The following is a 17,719-nucleotide window of genomic DNA, read 5'->3' on the forward strand; positions in this document are numbered from 1 at the left end:
CCAGGGCACCAAGGTTCTCCAAATGTTTATGTGGTATTTGAATCCACGCCAGGTCTTTGATCTCTCTCAGGAAGGACCGAGAGATGCGTAAGTACTGGAGCCTTCACTGCTGTGCACCCTATTTCTGCTCTGGTCAGGAAAACAGGAGAAGATCTAGCTTGACTGCGTTAGTGACCATGTGAGGTTTACATATCCAGGTTTTGGTAGCAAAGGGAAGGGCTATAGGGGGAGTTTTTGTGAGGTCAGGAGCAGCCCCTGTGTCCAGGCAGGGCCAGGTTCAGATGGCCCCAAGGCTCGCTGAGGATCCCAATGCCTGACTATTCCCTAATGAATGAGCATTCCAGTGGGGTGAGGCTGCCTCCAGACTGCCACAGGACAGCACTGTGCAACTGTCCCTGCTCACTGAGTAACTAACTCAGCTTAGCCAGGCAATAATTGAAGTGCAAGCCTCTTCCAAGGAAGAGAGTACCCCTCTTTAAAGCACTGATTCTTGCTGCCAAGGGCTAAGGAACTATCCTTCTGTGGTATTGGACATGAGGATACTGGCTTTACTCAACCATCTGTTCAGAACTTCTTCCATAATTTGTAAATATGTTTTGATAAATATTATTACTGTAAATATTTTACAGTAATAATGTAAATTCAGATATTTGCCCATAGAAGAACAGTCCAAGTGTACCCATTTGAGGCACCAAAGCTTTTTTTTTTCCCTCCAGAAACACCTACACTGCTGCTGTCTCATGATGTTTAGAAGCTTTAATTAAGTTAGACATACGTTTTTCAGAGCTGTGTAATGGAGAAAAGGAGAGTTAGGTCCTCTGGTCACTCAGCTCTCTACATGTGAATGTTCCTTCCATTCATTAGAAAATATTTCATTATGGCTTTCTGAAGGGTGAACCTGAAGGAACAGGACTTCAATGGGTGCTTTTTTTTGGTCTCTCCTGTTGATATTAAATCACATATCCAGAGAAAGAACTCTATTACATATTCTTGCCTTCTGTGGTGTTAAAATACAGTCACTAGTTGAAGAAGCTGTCACATTTTACAAGACTGAGAAATGGTAGCTCAACAAGTCATGATGAAGAACATTAAGTATTGTTTTAAAAACTCAGTGTTTAAATTTGTTTGCTTTAGGGTAAGAGAAAAAGGAAAGACTTTGACCTCCCTAGAGGGAATGTGAAAATCTGGGAAGATGCTAAACTGATCAAATACTTGTCAGGAGGTGCTGCCTAACATGGAGGAACGTCTCATTTCACATCCTAGTGGTTTTGCATTTCCACCTCCACTCATACTCTTAGTAATGAATATTTGAAACTGCAGTAAGTGGTGGTTACACTGTCACACAGCAAAATGCATTAAAAATGTCTGCATTACTGGTCTGACACTCTTCTCCTTTTTTTCCCCCCACTTCCCTCCCTGGGCAGGCTGGAGCTGTACAGAAAAGTGCCAAACCTGAGGATCCTGGCTTGTGGTGGGGATGGGACGGTAGGTGGCAGTCCCATGGTCTTTGGCCAAGTGATTAAACTCCTCTCAGTGGTGGGTTTCCCACCCCATACTGCCTGCAGAGGCACAGAGAGATAACATGTCTTGCTCTTATGAAATCTAATATTTATTTTTCAATTTTCTGAGTGGCCTGGTCTGTGAAGACATGGGGACAGATTCTCATGTCCAAAGCCCTCTTTCCTCCATGCATAAAGATTTTGTATACCTTAAAAGGAATAAAGACTAACTTTGCTGGTTTCCTCTCAATATATACATTAGATCTGAGGGTCTAGAAGGTTAACTTACTGTCTGGGAGCCATTAAATCTTAATTTCTGCTCCTTCCAGCTAGATGCTGGCAGATCCAGGTTCAGTGTTTTTCTTTACAACAAAATTTCTGTGTTCTTGGGTAAGTGAATGGGGTCAGACCTTTAAAGGATTTGAGCACCTTCATTTGGAGGAAAACTCTGCAGCTCATGGTCTGAAGGTCATGAGTGGTAATGGAGTTATTATAACTGCATTCTCTTTCCAGTACTTGAAAATATTTTAAATCTCAGTGTGTGCCACTGAGTGCTAAATACAGTCGAGAAATTGACCTTTAATCTCTAGTGGCTCAGTTCCCCAACATGTAGTCGGTGGCAATTTTAACAGTAAGTATGGTAAGGAAAATGCATTACTACTCACAAGATGCAGTGATTGGACAGAACATATCTATGTAGATGTTTAGGGCATTTAAAGGTGTTAGTTTATTTTGTGGAGAGCTGAATCTCCTCTTTTAATTCATCTCTGCTTGAATTTCTGGAGGAATTTTTTCAATTTCAGTGGGTTCTTTTAAAACCCCTGCAGTCGGGTTATTAACATCAATGCTTCCCCTGCAAGAATGAAGGAAAAAAAACCCCCAAACCAGTGATAAGACTACTGCCTTGCTGGTACATGGGAGAGTAAGATGTGTCTGTTACTGAATGATGAACTTAAGAAACACGAAAGTCCTTTAGCAGGAGGCATCAGCTGAGAGAAAGTGTTTCCATCTATTTTCTTTCCCATCTGAGAAAAGGCAAAAAAAATAAACATGGAGATATTAAAAGAGAAAAGAATACAACTGCGTTGAGTCAGACCATCCTATTTCCCTCTGCTGAACTCTGCGAGCGAGAGGTGGCAGCACCTTCTCATTAGTATGAGCAGCGCTCCACTATTACCTCTGCTGCTGCTCAGTTTGAAACAAATTAATATCTAGTTATTCCCAAAGCCATTACATCTAGAAATGAAAGATCTGGCTCAAATGGACTTAATGAATATGCAATGAGACCAGATGTAACCTCTCATTATTGAGGTGAATCAGAACTTATTGTAACTTTTCCATTATGACTGCTTGCTGTTACTTCCCAGGGCAGAAGTGGAAAGCTTTGCTTTCAAAGTGGTCAGGAGCTTCCTGTTTACAGGGAAATTACAGTCTGTGTCATCCTGGATTGTGCAACTAATGTACAAGGTTTAGGAATGACCTCAAGTTGCACAGCAATGTTGTGCTTATAAATGAGTAATTTGAAGTTTCTGTTCATCATTTAAAAGCATTTACAGTGATGGGTATTGTGATGTTACCTGTAGCAGTGGGAGGCTGAAGCACAGATGTGTGGATTAAGTCAGTGGCAATGACAATGACCAACTTCTTTAAGAAGTCCTGGCCCTACTGATGTTATCTTGACTTTTTATTCTGTCTCCTGTTATCAGTGCAGAAGTATAGATATTTTGAAAGAGAGAGGATTACTTACCTCTGAAAATCCCTTTAAAAGACCTCAGTAATTTTGGTGACATCCAAGGTCATGAGAGCTGTAAGTACTCGAGATGGCTGTTGTCAGACAATGAACTCGATGGGGATCACATCCCAAATGAATGCTTTAATAATTGGACAATTGGTTATGAGAAATAGCTGCCTGATAAATGCCTTTTGTGCAAAATTAAATTTATTTTTGAAGAGACTTGGAGAAAGAAATATCCTAGAATAGTAAATAGCATGGTGGTTTCTGTATTTATCAGGCCACCCCCTCTGCAGTCCTTCAACCCCCAGCTATTTTTCCTGATGGCCATGTTATGCTGGATGGCTTTTGTGGAGCACCAGTGCTATCCTGGTTTGGATTGAGAATATATTTGAAACCACAGTAATATTAGTTGGAGCAAGAATAAAATCATTCCAACTGTTGTCAGGATTTTGGTTTTCTGTCCTGGTTAAAAAGCTCATATTTGCAGTAGAAACTGCATCTTTGAAGACTGGAAACAGGGAAAAAAATCTTCTGTTAATTTTTATTAATTCTTCATCTAAAAATGCAGCACAAGTTCTTAATACTTTTTTTTTTTTTTTTTTTAAGTGAGAAGTAGTTTAAGAAAGAGTCCTTTGTTTTTGCAGCAAGAATTTCAGCCACCAAAAGTTTGATATCGTCTTTAGCAACAACTCTTTCTCCCCTTTGAAAATTACTATTTAATGAAAATAAAATAATTTATAGTAATTGTTCCTTCTGGCTAGATTTCTATTTGAATCCTTTATGTAGTCCAAAAGAAAGACAAAAGAAATAGCTCTCTGAAATAACTAATAGGTTAGGATACAAAAGAGACAGGTTCATTGTTCCAATCCAAAGCTTCCAACCCTGAGCCTTAGTCTGTCTTTCAGTCTAGTCTTTTAGTCTTTTATTAGATATGTGTGAATGTGTGTGTATATCTGTATATTATATATATATATAGATATAATGCCTTGTACTCAGTGACATAATTCAGCACTAAGGTCTCCTCTCTGGAAAAGGGAGACTTATGAGCAGGTTCATGCTTGGCAGGACAAGTTCTGAGACACCATGCTGTTTTAATGTTTCTCTTATTTTCTTTCATAGCTGCTTGTCAAAGGTTGAGTTTCTTTTGACATAATGGTAATTTAAAAAGAAATTACCTTGAATTGTCCATATTATTCTTCATTCATTTTATTTTTTTTTTTAATTTGATCTTCTCTGTGAAAAGAAATACGATATGATCAAAAGATGTCTTTTTCCCTTTAATATTCCTGATGGTTCTCCTAATTTCCCATTTTATAGGTGGGCTGGATCCTGTCCATCCTTGATGAGCTGCAACTCAGCCCCCCACCTCCTGTGGCTGTCCTTCCACTTGGCACTGGGAATGACCTTGCCCGCACCCTCAACTGGGGTGGGGTAAGGACAGACTGGGGTACCCTTATGTGGGGGTTCTCAACTTGCTGCTTAGGTTTAATTGTGTAGCAAATTCCTTTTGGCTAAAATAGCAGGCAGGGCTGTGCCCAGGGTCTGCTTCACTCTGGCAAAACAGTTTGCTTCAGGGTGCAGTCTGGGATTTTGAATTACTAATGATGTTGTTGCAATAAAAGTGTACATAGATGTATCTGGTATTTCAGGCCAGGTAACAAGAACAGTAAACAGGTTTCTAATTTAAGCATAACTTGAACTTTGCCTTTGTTTATTCTTTACTATAGCACTGGACTTATTCCAGGAAAGGCAAATATACTTTGAATTCTTCTCCTTATGGCTTTACTTTTCCTGCCCTAGATTTGTGCACCTCGATAGTAGCTTATTAAAATGCTTGATTAAAAGTTTAATCAGGGTCTTAGGCATGTGTGAAAGGAGGGAAGTCTGTCAGGTAATTGGTGAACTACTTGATTTGTTTTCACCCTCCGTGGCTGATACTCTGGTCCCTCTGCTGCCAGGGTTACACAGATGAGCCGGTGTCGAAGATCCTCTGCCATGTAGAAGATGGAACAATTGTCCAGCTGGACCGCTGGAATCTTCAAGTTGAGCGCAACCCTGATTTGCCCCAGGATGAGCTGGAGGATGGGGCACGTAAGGTTAGAGCCTGCTTTTCCTCCTGGAAACTACAGAATGCTTACGAACCACTTTGGGTTAACCTTAAGCAGCATGGGTGGGGAGTCCTGTAACTTTTTAATTTTCTATTTGCATCGCTCCCTTTGATTCTTTTCATGTGTCAGTGATTCCGGAGTTGTGTAAAAGGCGTTTATGTGTTGTTTGAAACACTCTGGCATTGAACATTTATGTCAAAGATTAAATCCTGGAAAAAAAACCCCTAGCATTTTATCAGAAAGGTTGTTGTTGTTTTTCTCTAATTGCAGGAAAAGGAAACCTGTCACTGCCATGCGTTCCCCAATTAGAAAAATCTAAAAACAGGATGTAAAATTTTATTCCTTAGGATTTTGCTAATGGGTATCAGCTGTTTCCTACTTTACAGCAGGGTGCAGTGTATTTTTGTATTTAACTTCTTTGCGTGTGGGTGTCCATATAAACTCCGCTAGTGTATCTTGGTAGTTGAAGTAGGAATTTTTTGGGAGGAAATCACATAGTAATGTATCATTTGGACTGGAGATGTTCAAAATACTACAAAATTTAAAAAAACCCCCTCCTGATTCTGTGAATCATTTCTTTTTCTCAGTTATAATTTCCATCTTATCTATTGGATGCTACAGCTGCCTCTCTACAGCCCTGCTGGGTGTGTGAAGCAAGGAAGAGGCCAGATGTGTGCCTGGCTGCCTCATGCATCCTCAATAGGATTAGGGCTTCTTCTCTGGGACTTGGATTGCTCCTGGTTATATATGAAGCGAGAAGAACACAGCTGGAGTTGCATTTGCTTGCTGAGCTCGAAGAGCCAGCAAAACCTTTGAAAACCTTTGTGTTGGTGATATCTTAAGTGGCTCAGCCACTTTATTTAGATTATGGGAAATCTAAATGACAACATAAGGAACCCTTTGATGTGTTAATAAAGACACGTATAGGATCATAAAGCACTGTAAGTCTATTTGGGCTCTTGGATCTGATAATTTTCCACAAGCCATTGCTAACCTTCAGGGGAACCTTCTGCTTACATTTTCCTGATATGTTCCACTTTGCTCTTAGCAGGTTTCCATGACGAGCCAAGTTTAAATAGTTAAACCCTGGTGTGTCAAGGAATATTCCATTAATGTTGTTTTTATGTCTCTTTTTATTGTCTAATTACAGCTTCCCCTCAATGTCTTCAATAATTACTTCAGTCTTGGATTTGATGCACATGTTACGCTGGAGTTCCATGAATCCAGAGGTAATAGGAACTTTTTATTTCCTTAGCCTTGTAGATAGGCAGTTATTTTAGTAATTAGAAATGGAGTTGGATTTAACATCCTGTTCTAATTCAGAAGTAAAGCTGGAACATAAAACCTTAAGATACATACAAGAAGGAAAAGTGATTGCACCATGGGACTTCATGATTAAGAAATGAAAAAAAACAAAAACAAAAACACCCAAACAACACAAACAAACAAAAAAACCCCACAAAAACAACCAAAACAAAACAAAAAAACCCACAAAAAACCAAAAACCAAAACCAAACCAAAACAAAACAAAAAAAAAAAAACAAAGCAAAAACCCCCAAAGACTGCAATGTGCTGGAGAAAAAGGGCTAAAAGGGAAGCTTTCCAAAGTGTTAGGTTTTGTAAAGGAGATAATATATTAAGTCGGGTGTGAGTGTGGAAGTGGAGGGAAAAGAAGAGCCACAAGACTGGAAGTGGCAGGAATGTAACTGTGCTCTCAAACTGAGCAGCTGTTACCTATGGATCAGTATATCTTAACATCCCTGGACTTGGTACAGACCCAGAGCATCTCTATGCAAGTTAAAGGGTTTAATGCCTACACAAGTGTCAGGAATCTGAGCAGTGGTAGCACCTTGTCTGTCCCCTTGCCAGTGGCAGTTGTGCCACCCTGTATAGACTGACATGTGGCTAAAGGACTGATATGCACGGCTTTGCACTGACATGAACAGCTCTGTTTATGTGGTTTAGGCAGGTGTGCTTGTAGAAACAAACCTTGTCCAAGTGTCTGCCTTCAGCTTTTGGGCATTCCAGCTTCATATGCAGGTACTTTTTCTGAAACACAGCCTTCCTTATATTCACTGTCATACTATTAGAGTGTCATTTCAAGATGAAAAGATAGCACTTTAATGCCATGCTAAATAAAGAGCAGGATACAAGATGGAATGAGCTAATGCATATTTTATGATGTTTAAGACCGTTTCAAGCTTTAGGAATAATAATGAGGGGCCACAAAAGGGCACAGGAATGAAATTATGACAGCTGTATGCATTTTTTTATGAGTGCATATCACTCTGCATTGCTAATGTGACTGTGAATATACAGTATAGATTAAATGTGTGGCTACTTTTTCATTTAATGGAGGCATTATTTAATAATGAAGTTATGGAGCCCTATAAAGAATGAATGTTATTCCAGACATGCCAGTGTTTTAAAAATTTACATGGGTGAAAAAGCACTTGGCAGAGCGAGTTGTGTGTCTGAGTATGTATGGCCAGGAGAGCTTCTTGTACCAAAAGTCTTCACTGCTGGTGTCATCCATGTCTTCTCAAATGCTAAAATATATGAAGTGAATTCTATGTATTTTAGAAGAGGAAAGCCTTGGAGGTGTTGCTGGTGTGTGGGTTGTATTGTTTTTCGTGTAGAATTGGGGCTGTTCCACCTGGAGAAGAAAATGTTCCTGTGAGCACTTATGATAGACTTTCAATACTTGAAAGGGATTTATCAGAAAGATGGGTCCTGTTTCAACAGGACAAGGCATAATGGTTTTAAGCAAAACGAGTGTAAATTTGGACTAGATATAAGGAAGACGTTTTTAACAATGAGGGCAGCAAAACACTGACAAAAGTTGCTCAGAGAGGTGGTGGATACCTTACCCCTGGAAACATTCAAAGCTGGTTTGAATGGCTCTGAGCAACCTGATCTAGGTGAAGATGTCCCTGCCCATTGCAGGGGGTTGGACTAGATGGATTTTGTAAGCTGCTTCCAGCCCAAAGTATCCCATGGCTCGGTGAATTAGGCACAGCAAAGTAGATTGTCATCTTATTAACCACTGATGACAATCCAGAGAAATTCTTAGCAACGGTAGCAAAATGTGAAGTACTTTCACAGCTATGATATTTGTGCTCTTGAGGTAAGTGGCTGTATGCCTTTGCTCATGTGGAGCTATTGTAATCACATCTAGTATCAAACCAAAGGAATACAATGCCTGCAAACCAAAATAAGATAAATAAGATAAATTGATATGAGCTCTTAGCCTAGTAGGACACTTCAGGTAGTGGAGACTGATCAGTTCTTATATTTAGAATAAGCAGTGATTGCAGTGTCTCAGAGGAACCTATATATTATTGTGGCCTTTTCCATGGCAACATCTACACTTTTCTTGTGACTAATCAGATTGAGACTTGAGGGTTGGATCCAAGTCTAATGTATTTAGTTCTGCTTTTTTGGGAAATGTTCTGGGTAGTGGCTCTTTCCAGCTTCCTCCGTTGGTATCCTTATGCTTTGGTAGAGCATGGAAGATGCAATTTACTTTATCCCCACTGACATGTTGTTTGATCCCTCAGCTGTGCAGGACTGTTCATTTGCAGGAAACTCCCCACTGCACACAGAGTCTAACACATTCCATTTTCTACTTCCTTGATGGTTTAGGAATGGTAAGGTTGGACTGAGCCTTGGATACATGCTCAGTAATTTACTTTTACAATCAAAGTTACACTCTAATCAGCTTGAGGCTCTGTTTTACACCACAGAGTCCTTCCTCCCTACCCGCGCTCATCTGTGTTGGCAGAAGCAGGACCAGTAGGTTGAGGGACTGCTGAGTCCCTGACCTCAGAAAGGTGCCTTTCCTGTTCTAAACTGGGGCTTCAGTTATAGGGAGTGTTTTTAATAAGATCCATGTAAGGTCCAGTGCTGGGGTGTTGGGACCCTCTGCAAAGAGCTGTGAGCTCAATAAGTGAGATGGGATTGACTTATGCAATAAATACATTGTTTGAGGTAGAAGTGGCCCTGACTGGGTTGGAGTCACCGCTGACGCAACAACAAATATAGCAACTGAGCCAACAAGCAAATCATTCTTACAGAATGGATCTGTATTATGTGAGGTGTAGTGGCTTTCAAGAGAACTGGAAGTATTTTTTTAAGTGGTCATTTGAGAGATAACTTGGATCTGTCCACAGTAATGTCATGTTTTAGCCAGAAGGACTCCCTTGGTAGTTTGATATGAACCAGGGTGGGTAGTTGGCACTAACACTGAATACAGGGTCAGAAAGTCTTGCTTCTGGAATCTCTAGATGCCACAACAAGGAAAACAGTTTCCAAAGAGAATTTTCCAGAATAGACTGTATTCTGGAAAATGTGTTTTATATTGGGAGATTAAGGGAACTCCATTTAGCTTATTGGAAAGAAGGATAAGAGGCAATTTAATCACTGCCTATAAGTATTTACTCAAGGAGAAGATATCTGATAGTTGAAGGCTCTTTAATCTGACAGAGAAGCATAACAAGATTTAGCAGTTGGCAGTTGAGGACTGAAAATATCAAGACTGGAAACCCCCACATTTACATTAACAGTGAGAATAATTAACCATTAGATATATGTTACTACTAGACTTAAAATTCTCCATCACTTGGAGTCTAATCAAAATGAAATTACTCTCTAAATGGGTTTTAGAGTGACCAATTTTTTTTTTTTTTCCTGTAGAAATCTTTGAGTATAAATGTCTACTCCCTAGTAACTCTTTACCACATCAGAATTCAGGGGCTGTTTCATCTTGTCACTTACTAATGCTTTACTCCTGGTTCAAAGCATGAGTTATTGTTTCATAAATTTCTAATAATTCTTACAGCTTTGTTCTCCGTTGTTAGAAACAGAAGTTTTACAAATTCTATTGAGGGATCCTAAGATGAATAGTCTGAGAGGTGTTAAATTAAATGATTGAATTCTTATTACCTCCTTGTTCATGATGCCCTCTATTTCCACCCCCTACAAGAAAAGGGAAGGATTCAGTATCAATGTTTGAAATCTGATAGCAGAGAAAGGCACGGATGGGGGACACATACATGGAAAACATATTTATGTTAATATTTTCTATGATTGATACATTGTAGTGCTGGCAGGGAATGTGAAGGTATAATGAAGTCTACTTGTTTCATTTGGGTGTTCATACTTTTATTTTTCATCCTTTCACAGAAGCAAATCCAGAGAAATTCAACAGCCGATTTAGAAATAAAATGTTTTATGCAGGGGTAAGTACAGATTTGTCTTACAGAATGATGTTAACTTAGTTGCCGAATGTCTTCTTAATCACCTTCCCCCTCACTTTCTCACATCAGGAGCACACGCCAGTTCATTCTGCCCATTACAATTTCAAGTGCACACATGCTGTTTCTGGCAGTGCCCCACACAGGTGTCTGTAGAAAAGAGCCTGTGGTACTGTTATTATACAGAGCTGAGCAGCTGTGAAAAGTGCCACTCCTTTGACCACAGTCCTGGTCATGTCTTGATCCCTCTGCTTCTGGCTCATAAGCATCTCAAGGCACTGCTTCACTTCTTTCAGGGTTTGAGAACTGCACTGATGCTGACATTCCTCAAGGAATCCCCAGAGTTATGTCCTGTATCTTTCTGGCTTTGAGGAGCAGTATGGGATTTAGGGTCATGGGGAGTGCAGGGCACAAATCAGATATTTGGAGTGGTTAATGATGGGTGAATATGCATATATAATTACCCACTTGTGCATTCAAAGGGCAAATGGACAACTTTTTATTCTAATTCCATTAAGAGCAAACTCAAGTTTGATAATGAATGACATATAATATATTTCTGGGTGATGATACCCACTGTACCCATGTGCCTGAAACATGGAAACAAGTATGTGAGCAAGAGTTTGTGCTTAATGGGACTTGGGTGTCCAAGGACTTTTTTTTCAGTTAGGCTCTCAAAAGGAGAAATATCACAATTTAAAACAATTAAGTCAAATCATGTCTTCTGAGAGAGTAAGTTTGACCAAAGGATGGCATTTTGGTAATTAGCTCTGTGGAGGGGTAAAAAATGAGGGAAAAAAATAGAGAGGAAGTGCTGACAATTCCTGAACTTGTTTCTGTTGCAGGCAGCCTTTACAGACTTTCTGCAAAGAAGCTCAAGAGATTTATCCAAGCACGTTAAAGTTGTGGTAAGTATAGGAAATTGTGTCATAGTATTGTGGGAAGGGGGTGGAGGTGGAGGTTTGGAGAGAGAGTGAGGCGAGAGTTTAATGGCTCTGTTACTTTTCAGTTTTGAGCATGACATTTGCAACACATTCCAAGGAAAGTCTTGGGAAAGTTGTTACAAAGCAGCAACACTTCTCTTGTCTGTGGCTCCATTCAGCAATTTCTCTGTGCTCTGTCACTTTGGCTTTGTAGTGTGATGGTACAGACCTGACTCCAAAGATCCAGGAGCTGAAGTTCCAGTGTATAGTGTTTTTAAACATACCCAGGTAAGCCCAAGAGAGATTCTTGAAGTTATACAAGAAGAATAACAATAGTTTTCAAAAGACACCTGCCAGTTTTCCTAGGCTGGGTGAATGTGCAGGAAGCATTTTGCCTCTGGGCTATCTTGTTGAGAGCTGGCTGCTTATAATGCTGTTAATGAGCTACTCAGAATGGCATCAGAATTCAGAGTGTAGCAAAACTATTCTTTAAAAAGTTGAATATCCTGATACGGCAGAAATGCTTAACAAACACACTTTGAAAAGCTGTGCATCTAACCTGCAAACAAGTTAGTAAAGAGACAGATACCTTCCAAAAATGGAAGGATAAATATTTTAACAGTTAAGGAATACCAAACTGCTGAAAGAAGTCATAGTTTTTAACGTGTTACAAGGTGTCCTTGATAAAAATATTGCTGAATTATCAAAACTTGTTAATCTCCTTCTCTCTAGAACAGTAGTCTCCAAACTTAATTTGATTGCGCATTTCTATCAGTGAAAAGCTTTTAAGCATGACCCCAACATACGTATATTTATAAATTATATGTATGTACCTCTATAAAAGTATTACAAGCATTACAAGCAATGTAAAGTGTGCACAAACATGAATTAAGAAAGAATGTCATAAAGATGAAACACTTATTTTGGTGTTTGTTTTTAATGTTTGCTTTCTTATAAAAATAAAAGTGTTATTTTTCTTCATACACTCTAATTATCTTGCCCGTTGTGGATTTTTCTTGCATGCACCCCACTTTGGAGACCATTATTTTAGACAGTATCCTACTTCGCTCCACAGGCAGTCCCAAGCACTTAATCTTTTGAGTCCTGCACTTCAAACTTCTACTTGGTGTCACCTCTCCAAAATTCCCCCTTCTATCATTTTTAAGTCACTTTTATGACTATTCTTTGATGGTAGAGAAGAGAGATGCCATGGTTTCTTTGGTCCTGCTTCTTAGGTCTCCCTGCCTCCTCAAACTACGCAACGTTTTGCATTCCTTGTGCTGTTAGAGCTGCTGAGCTAGCAGGGAGAGAGGGAAGAAGGGCCAAATAGCTTTATGGCTCAACAGCTCACCAGCAGGAACCAAAGTAAATAGGGAAAAAAGAGTGCTGCTGCTCTATGACCCATTTCCTGATGTTTCCCCATTTTCCTCTCAGAGAGGAACCCGATAAAGTTTATGGTGGATACATTTGAGGGTATTGCATCAACCTGGGAACAAAAAGAACAGGCTAAAAGGCTGCTAGTCAGGACCCATCAGGGCAAGCTGCTTCCACCAACTCGCTCTCCAAACCTGTCTCTGTAGGTATTGTGCTGGCACAATGCCCTGGGGGAACCCTGGCGATCACCGAGACTTTGAGCCCCAGCGTCACGACGATGGCTACATTGAAGTCATTGGGTTCACCATGGCCTCGCTGGTGAGTGCATGGGGCTGCTGAACCCTGTGGGCAGCGCTGCAGAGTGCAAAATGTCCCTTGTCACTGAAGAACAAATGTGTTCCCCATAGTCAGACAAGGCCAACGCGTGCCCTGCTGTTAAATGGCAGAGTCACATTGGTTTTTTCCAAGAAGAGAAGTGTTATTTAATAATAAAAAGGATTACTTTCAAAATATGGCTGATTTGCATGTGCAGTGCTCCAAAGTTAATTGGCAAGATTATTACAATAAGAACAGTACCATAAGAGCATGAAGTCGTGATTTTACTGTGGGAATGTTCTGTGATCAAATAAATACTCTTTTCTTTTAAAACTTCTCATATTTCAGTCAATGGTCTTGAAGTCTATTTTTAGGTATAGCTGGCATATAAATATGAAATATTGTATAAAGTTATATGCACATGTAGTTTTCATATACTCACCAAAAATCTTGTGAAACTTCAGTAACAGCTGTGGAAAACTTTATTAGTGTTTCTTGCATGAATTTTATCTCTCTTTTTTTATTCTGCTAGGAAAAGGAAATTCAGCCAATAATTTTAATTTGTCAGTGCACTTTCTTTCAATGCTGTCCTTAAAGTGAACTAAAACTGAGTTACCACAAAAGCAATCTCACTGTAAATACCCTGTAATGGCAGTGGTCAAACTGTGATGGTGTCTTCAGGGGGTGGTTAAATGCAGCCAGAGTTGACAATTCCCCATGCTAGCACCAACCTACCTAAGACACTGCAGCTTGGACTTAGTGTGGCCAGCAGAAGGCCCATAACTGGACTTCCTGGCAAATTTTTATAGCTCCCACTTAGCTCCAGACCTGTAGGCCTTTGTTGCTGCTTTCTCATGTAAGCTAACTTAAATATGGATAAACCTGTTTTAGCTAAACTCCCTTGTTGTGTGACCTGACCTCAGTCCATCATTTTCAGTAAATACCACAATAATGGTGTTTGTTTCCTCAAAGAGAAATTCAGGCAAATCTAATTTTCAAAGTCAGCAAAACGCAGTCTTGGTCAATCCTTCCTTTAAAAGTTTGTTTGGGTTAAGGATACTTTTCTGGCCATTTATTTATTTATTTATTTATTTTAATTGGCCCAGTGGATTAGGGAAATAGCCCACAAGGAAAATTTCGCTTATTAGCCTAGCAGATCTTGTGGAATAAATGTGAGGAGTTTAGGGTATGTTTTTGAAAACGCGGTCAAAATTCTCTTTAGCTTGTACAAACTGACAGATTTCAGTCAGAAGCGTTTTTTGTGTTTGCCACTAACACAGGCCTAGTCAATGGAAATGGCTAGACATCTCAAAAGCTACCAAGAATTTCAGTTGGGGCTGAATTTAAGAAGTAGGGCCCTTTGAGCTTCTGTTTCCCTTTAAAGAAAACCTAGCTGAGAATTGAGGGTCTACAGGTCTACTTGGGTTGTGATGCTGAAGAACAAGTAACCCTAGGCTGTATTGATATAATCCTAACTTGCCTTGTATGTCTCTCAGATGTGCTTGTTGTACCTAAGTGGGTCTGTGAAACCAAGGGAAATAACTGCTTTATAAAAAGAATTATTATATTTTTGACCATATTGTCACTTGGATCGTAGTATTAAGTGCACAGGCCTTCACTTGTGTTTAGGTTGCTCTCTGTCAGCATTGAATTAATATGAGATTTTTTTTCTGCGTATGAGAGATGAGAGTTAATTGTCAGATAATAGTCATATTCATTAAAAAAATACATTTCTGCCCAAAAATGTGTGACTAGGACTTGAAGTACCTGCTCATTTTCTTCCTTGCTTAATTTCTTTGAAATGAATCCTTAAACATGATATTTAATTGTTTTAACAAGGTTCTTCTGCTTGCTCTTTTCAGCCTGTCTAATGTTGAGGTTGACTTGATGTGTAAGCTTTCATAATAAAAAATTTAAATTTATCTGATTCACATTAAGGACTATTCTGTTCAGGAAGGGGAAATAATTTTTCTGTCTCGCAGACATATCTAATTAGGGATGTTGTTTTAAAGAGCAAATAATTATTAGCATTACTCTTATTGTAAAAACAAACCAACCAAAACAAATTGAAAGCTTTAAGAATGAACACAGTTGGTAATTTGTGTATGCACGTGGGTTTATATAGATGATGAGTCCTATATGCATGTGGTTAGATACCTGCTTGTTGTCCACCGCTTTCCTTGATGAAATTATAATGATTGCTTTGCAGTTTTGGGGTAAAAACATTTTCAGTTGTGCTCTTTTAGAATAGCTTAGATATGCAGTACTGTATGATGGGTGCTGTCAGCAAAGCAGCGTTTTGGATTCGTTAGCTGCCTCTGCTATCTCTGTTCTGAGGTGTCTTTTCTTTTCCCTGCTTGGTGTGTTGTTTGTTTGTGGTTTTCTGTTTGTTTGTTTTTTGCAGGCTGCTCTCCAGGTGGGAGGTCATGGAGAGAGGTTGCACCAGTGCCGGGAGGTGACTCTCTTGACCTACAAGTCCATCCCCATGCAAGTGGATGGTGAACCCTGTCGGTTGGCTCCCTCCCTCATCAGGATCTCCTTAAGGAACCAAGCCAACATGGTGCAGAAAAGCAAGAGGAGAACGTCTATGCCTTTGCTGAATGAGTGAGTTGCATATGTGCATGCCCTAACGGCGGGGGCCCGTGTGGGGCAGCATATTGCGTCATGGATTTTGCATGTACTGGACTTGCAGTGCATTTGAAAAATAAATTTAAAAAAAATCACATCTTCTGAAGTCCCTTTTCACTCTATTGTAAATATTTATCTGACTTTCTTTTACTCTTTATCTTCTGAGTTACCCCTCTCTTGCTTTTAGACTGGTGTTATATTTTTCTTTTATGTATTTATTTATTTAGCGAGGTTTCCGCAGGCTTGGCAGTGTGCCCCTTGGCTTCTGATGGTTCTGCATATGTATGCCATTTTCCCCCTGAAGTTTTTTTGATTTAGTTTCTTGCCTTTATTAATCTGCTTTTTAAGCTGCACTGAAGACCCTGTAAGAAAGTGCCACAATCAAGAACTAATCAGGACATATTTCAGTCTCTGTTGCGAGCACATGCTGCCTGGCAGAGTTTATGGAAAAAGATTTGAATGTCCTGAAAGAACTGTTTGTACTTTGCAGAAAATCCTTCTCCAGTATAGAAACCCAAATGAGAATTGAGTATTGTAAATATGACTGCAGAAAAGCTAAGAGGATTGGTTGGGAACTAGTAGCTTGTGAAGACGAATACACAGGACTAAAGTTCCTTTTCATGATTAAACCTTATTTAAAAGCACTGCAGATATATTTTAATCAGAATAAACTTAAATAGTTAAATTCAGGCCATGAAAATGGCCATCCAATTAAGTAATTTAGATTATTTTGTGGAGGGTATTATTGTAATCCCTGTATAGGTCTTTATTGCTGCAAAAATGAGTGATGCAAGGGACTCTGCTATTTTTCATCAACTACTCTAAATGTGAAGCAAAACAGTCTGTCCCTTATCCAAAGATACTGAACTAATGGCCTAAAATCATTAAGGGTCCACCTTTAATTCAAACACTCATGCACTGAGGCTTTAATATTTCTGGGGAAATGGGTGGGGAATTTTGCTGTTGCAATTGTAATGGCGAGGAAGTTCTGTGGAGAGATGGAATACCTTTTAATAGAATAACTCATTTAACTGGAAAATAAAGGACAAAGTCTTAGGCACACTTTTTTTCAGCTATCTTAAAAGTTATCTCCCTCACAGCTGTATGTCTAGGGAAAGATACTGCTTTATTTCAAACTTTGACTCCAGCCCTTAAGAGTTTTTTGTTATCCACTGGATGTCAATCTATTAATGTCATCAAAACCCCTTTGGTTACTTTCAACATGTTCCTGCTCAATTCAGGATTCTGATCTCTTACTGAGACTAATGTTTTAAGTTACAGTAGAAGCTCCTTTCTCTAAAGTGCAATTTCTACTTGCCAGGAAAATACATAAGGTATTCTCATCTTTCTTGGGCAGAGAATAGCAGACTCTTGACTATGGGCAGCAGTGCCCAATTTCACCCAACCACAACTCCTCAATCATTAACAAAAACTAGAATAAAACAAAGGGCAATCCTGGGATATCTTTTCCTGCACTGGAGGAGACTAATGCAAATGTGAAAAGAGAATTCATGGTATTTCAAACCAATAATTAGCATGGTTAAATTTGGATTTTTAGATCTGAATTTAAACTGTGCTAGGGAAATACAGTTTTGTAGTATATGCCAATTGTCAAGGGGATATTCTTTGTGGTTTGGCTGGATTTAAATGTGCCATGGTACACTAAATTGCTGTCAGAGTCCTTTGGCTAAGGGATTTTTCTGCATATCTGTGTCTTGGGAAAATGCAAATAATCTGTCAGGAACTGTAGTCTCAGCTTCACATATCAGAAGCTCTGTGTGTATATATTTACATCTATTTCTATATATATCGGTGTATGTACTTCGCTCTGAGGTGTTGAAAAGGAAGGAGAGAGGGCTTGAATCTTCTGCTGTGATAAAAA

At 39.3% G+C, this 17,719-nt stretch overlaps 1 protein-coding gene across 7 annotated transcripts in view; it reads left to right on the forward strand.

The window, feature by feature from the left end:
* The window catches only part of DGKI (diacylglycerol kinase iota), a 200,076-nt gene that overhangs the window by 106,917 nt on the left and 75,440 nt on the right, over nucleotides 1-17,719 (forward strand). For all 7 annotated transcript variants that reach the window (XM_040062808.1, XM_058420356.1, XM_040062809.1 and 4 more), the window contains 10 exons: nucleotides 5-87; nucleotides 1,425-1,485; nucleotides 4,552-4,665; nucleotides 5,193-5,330; nucleotides 6,493-6,571; nucleotides 10,527-10,582; nucleotides 11,443-11,505; nucleotides 11,735-11,808; nucleotides 13,101-13,212; nucleotides 15,614-15,813. In XM_040062808.1, coding sequence (XP_039918742.1) covers nucleotides 5-87; nucleotides 1,425-1,485; nucleotides 4,552-4,665; nucleotides 5,193-5,330; nucleotides 6,493-6,571; nucleotides 10,527-10,582; nucleotides 11,443-11,505; nucleotides 11,735-11,808; nucleotides 13,101-13,212; nucleotides 15,614-15,813 — 980 coding nt within the window. The remainder of the gene's footprint in view (nucleotides 1-4; nucleotides 88-1,424; nucleotides 1,486-4,551; nucleotides 4,666-5,192; nucleotides 5,331-6,492; nucleotides 6,572-10,526; nucleotides 10,583-11,442; nucleotides 11,506-11,734; nucleotides 11,809-13,100; nucleotides 13,213-15,613; nucleotides 15,814-17,719) is intronic.

This window comes from Hirundo rustica, chromosome 4 (genome assembly GCF_015227805.2).
Source record: "Hirundo rustica isolate bHirRus1 chromosome 4, bHirRus1.pri.v3, whole genome shotgun sequence".
NCBI classification, from domain to species: domain Eukaryota; kingdom Metazoa; phylum Chordata; class Aves; order Passeriformes; family Hirundinidae; genus Hirundo; species Hirundo rustica.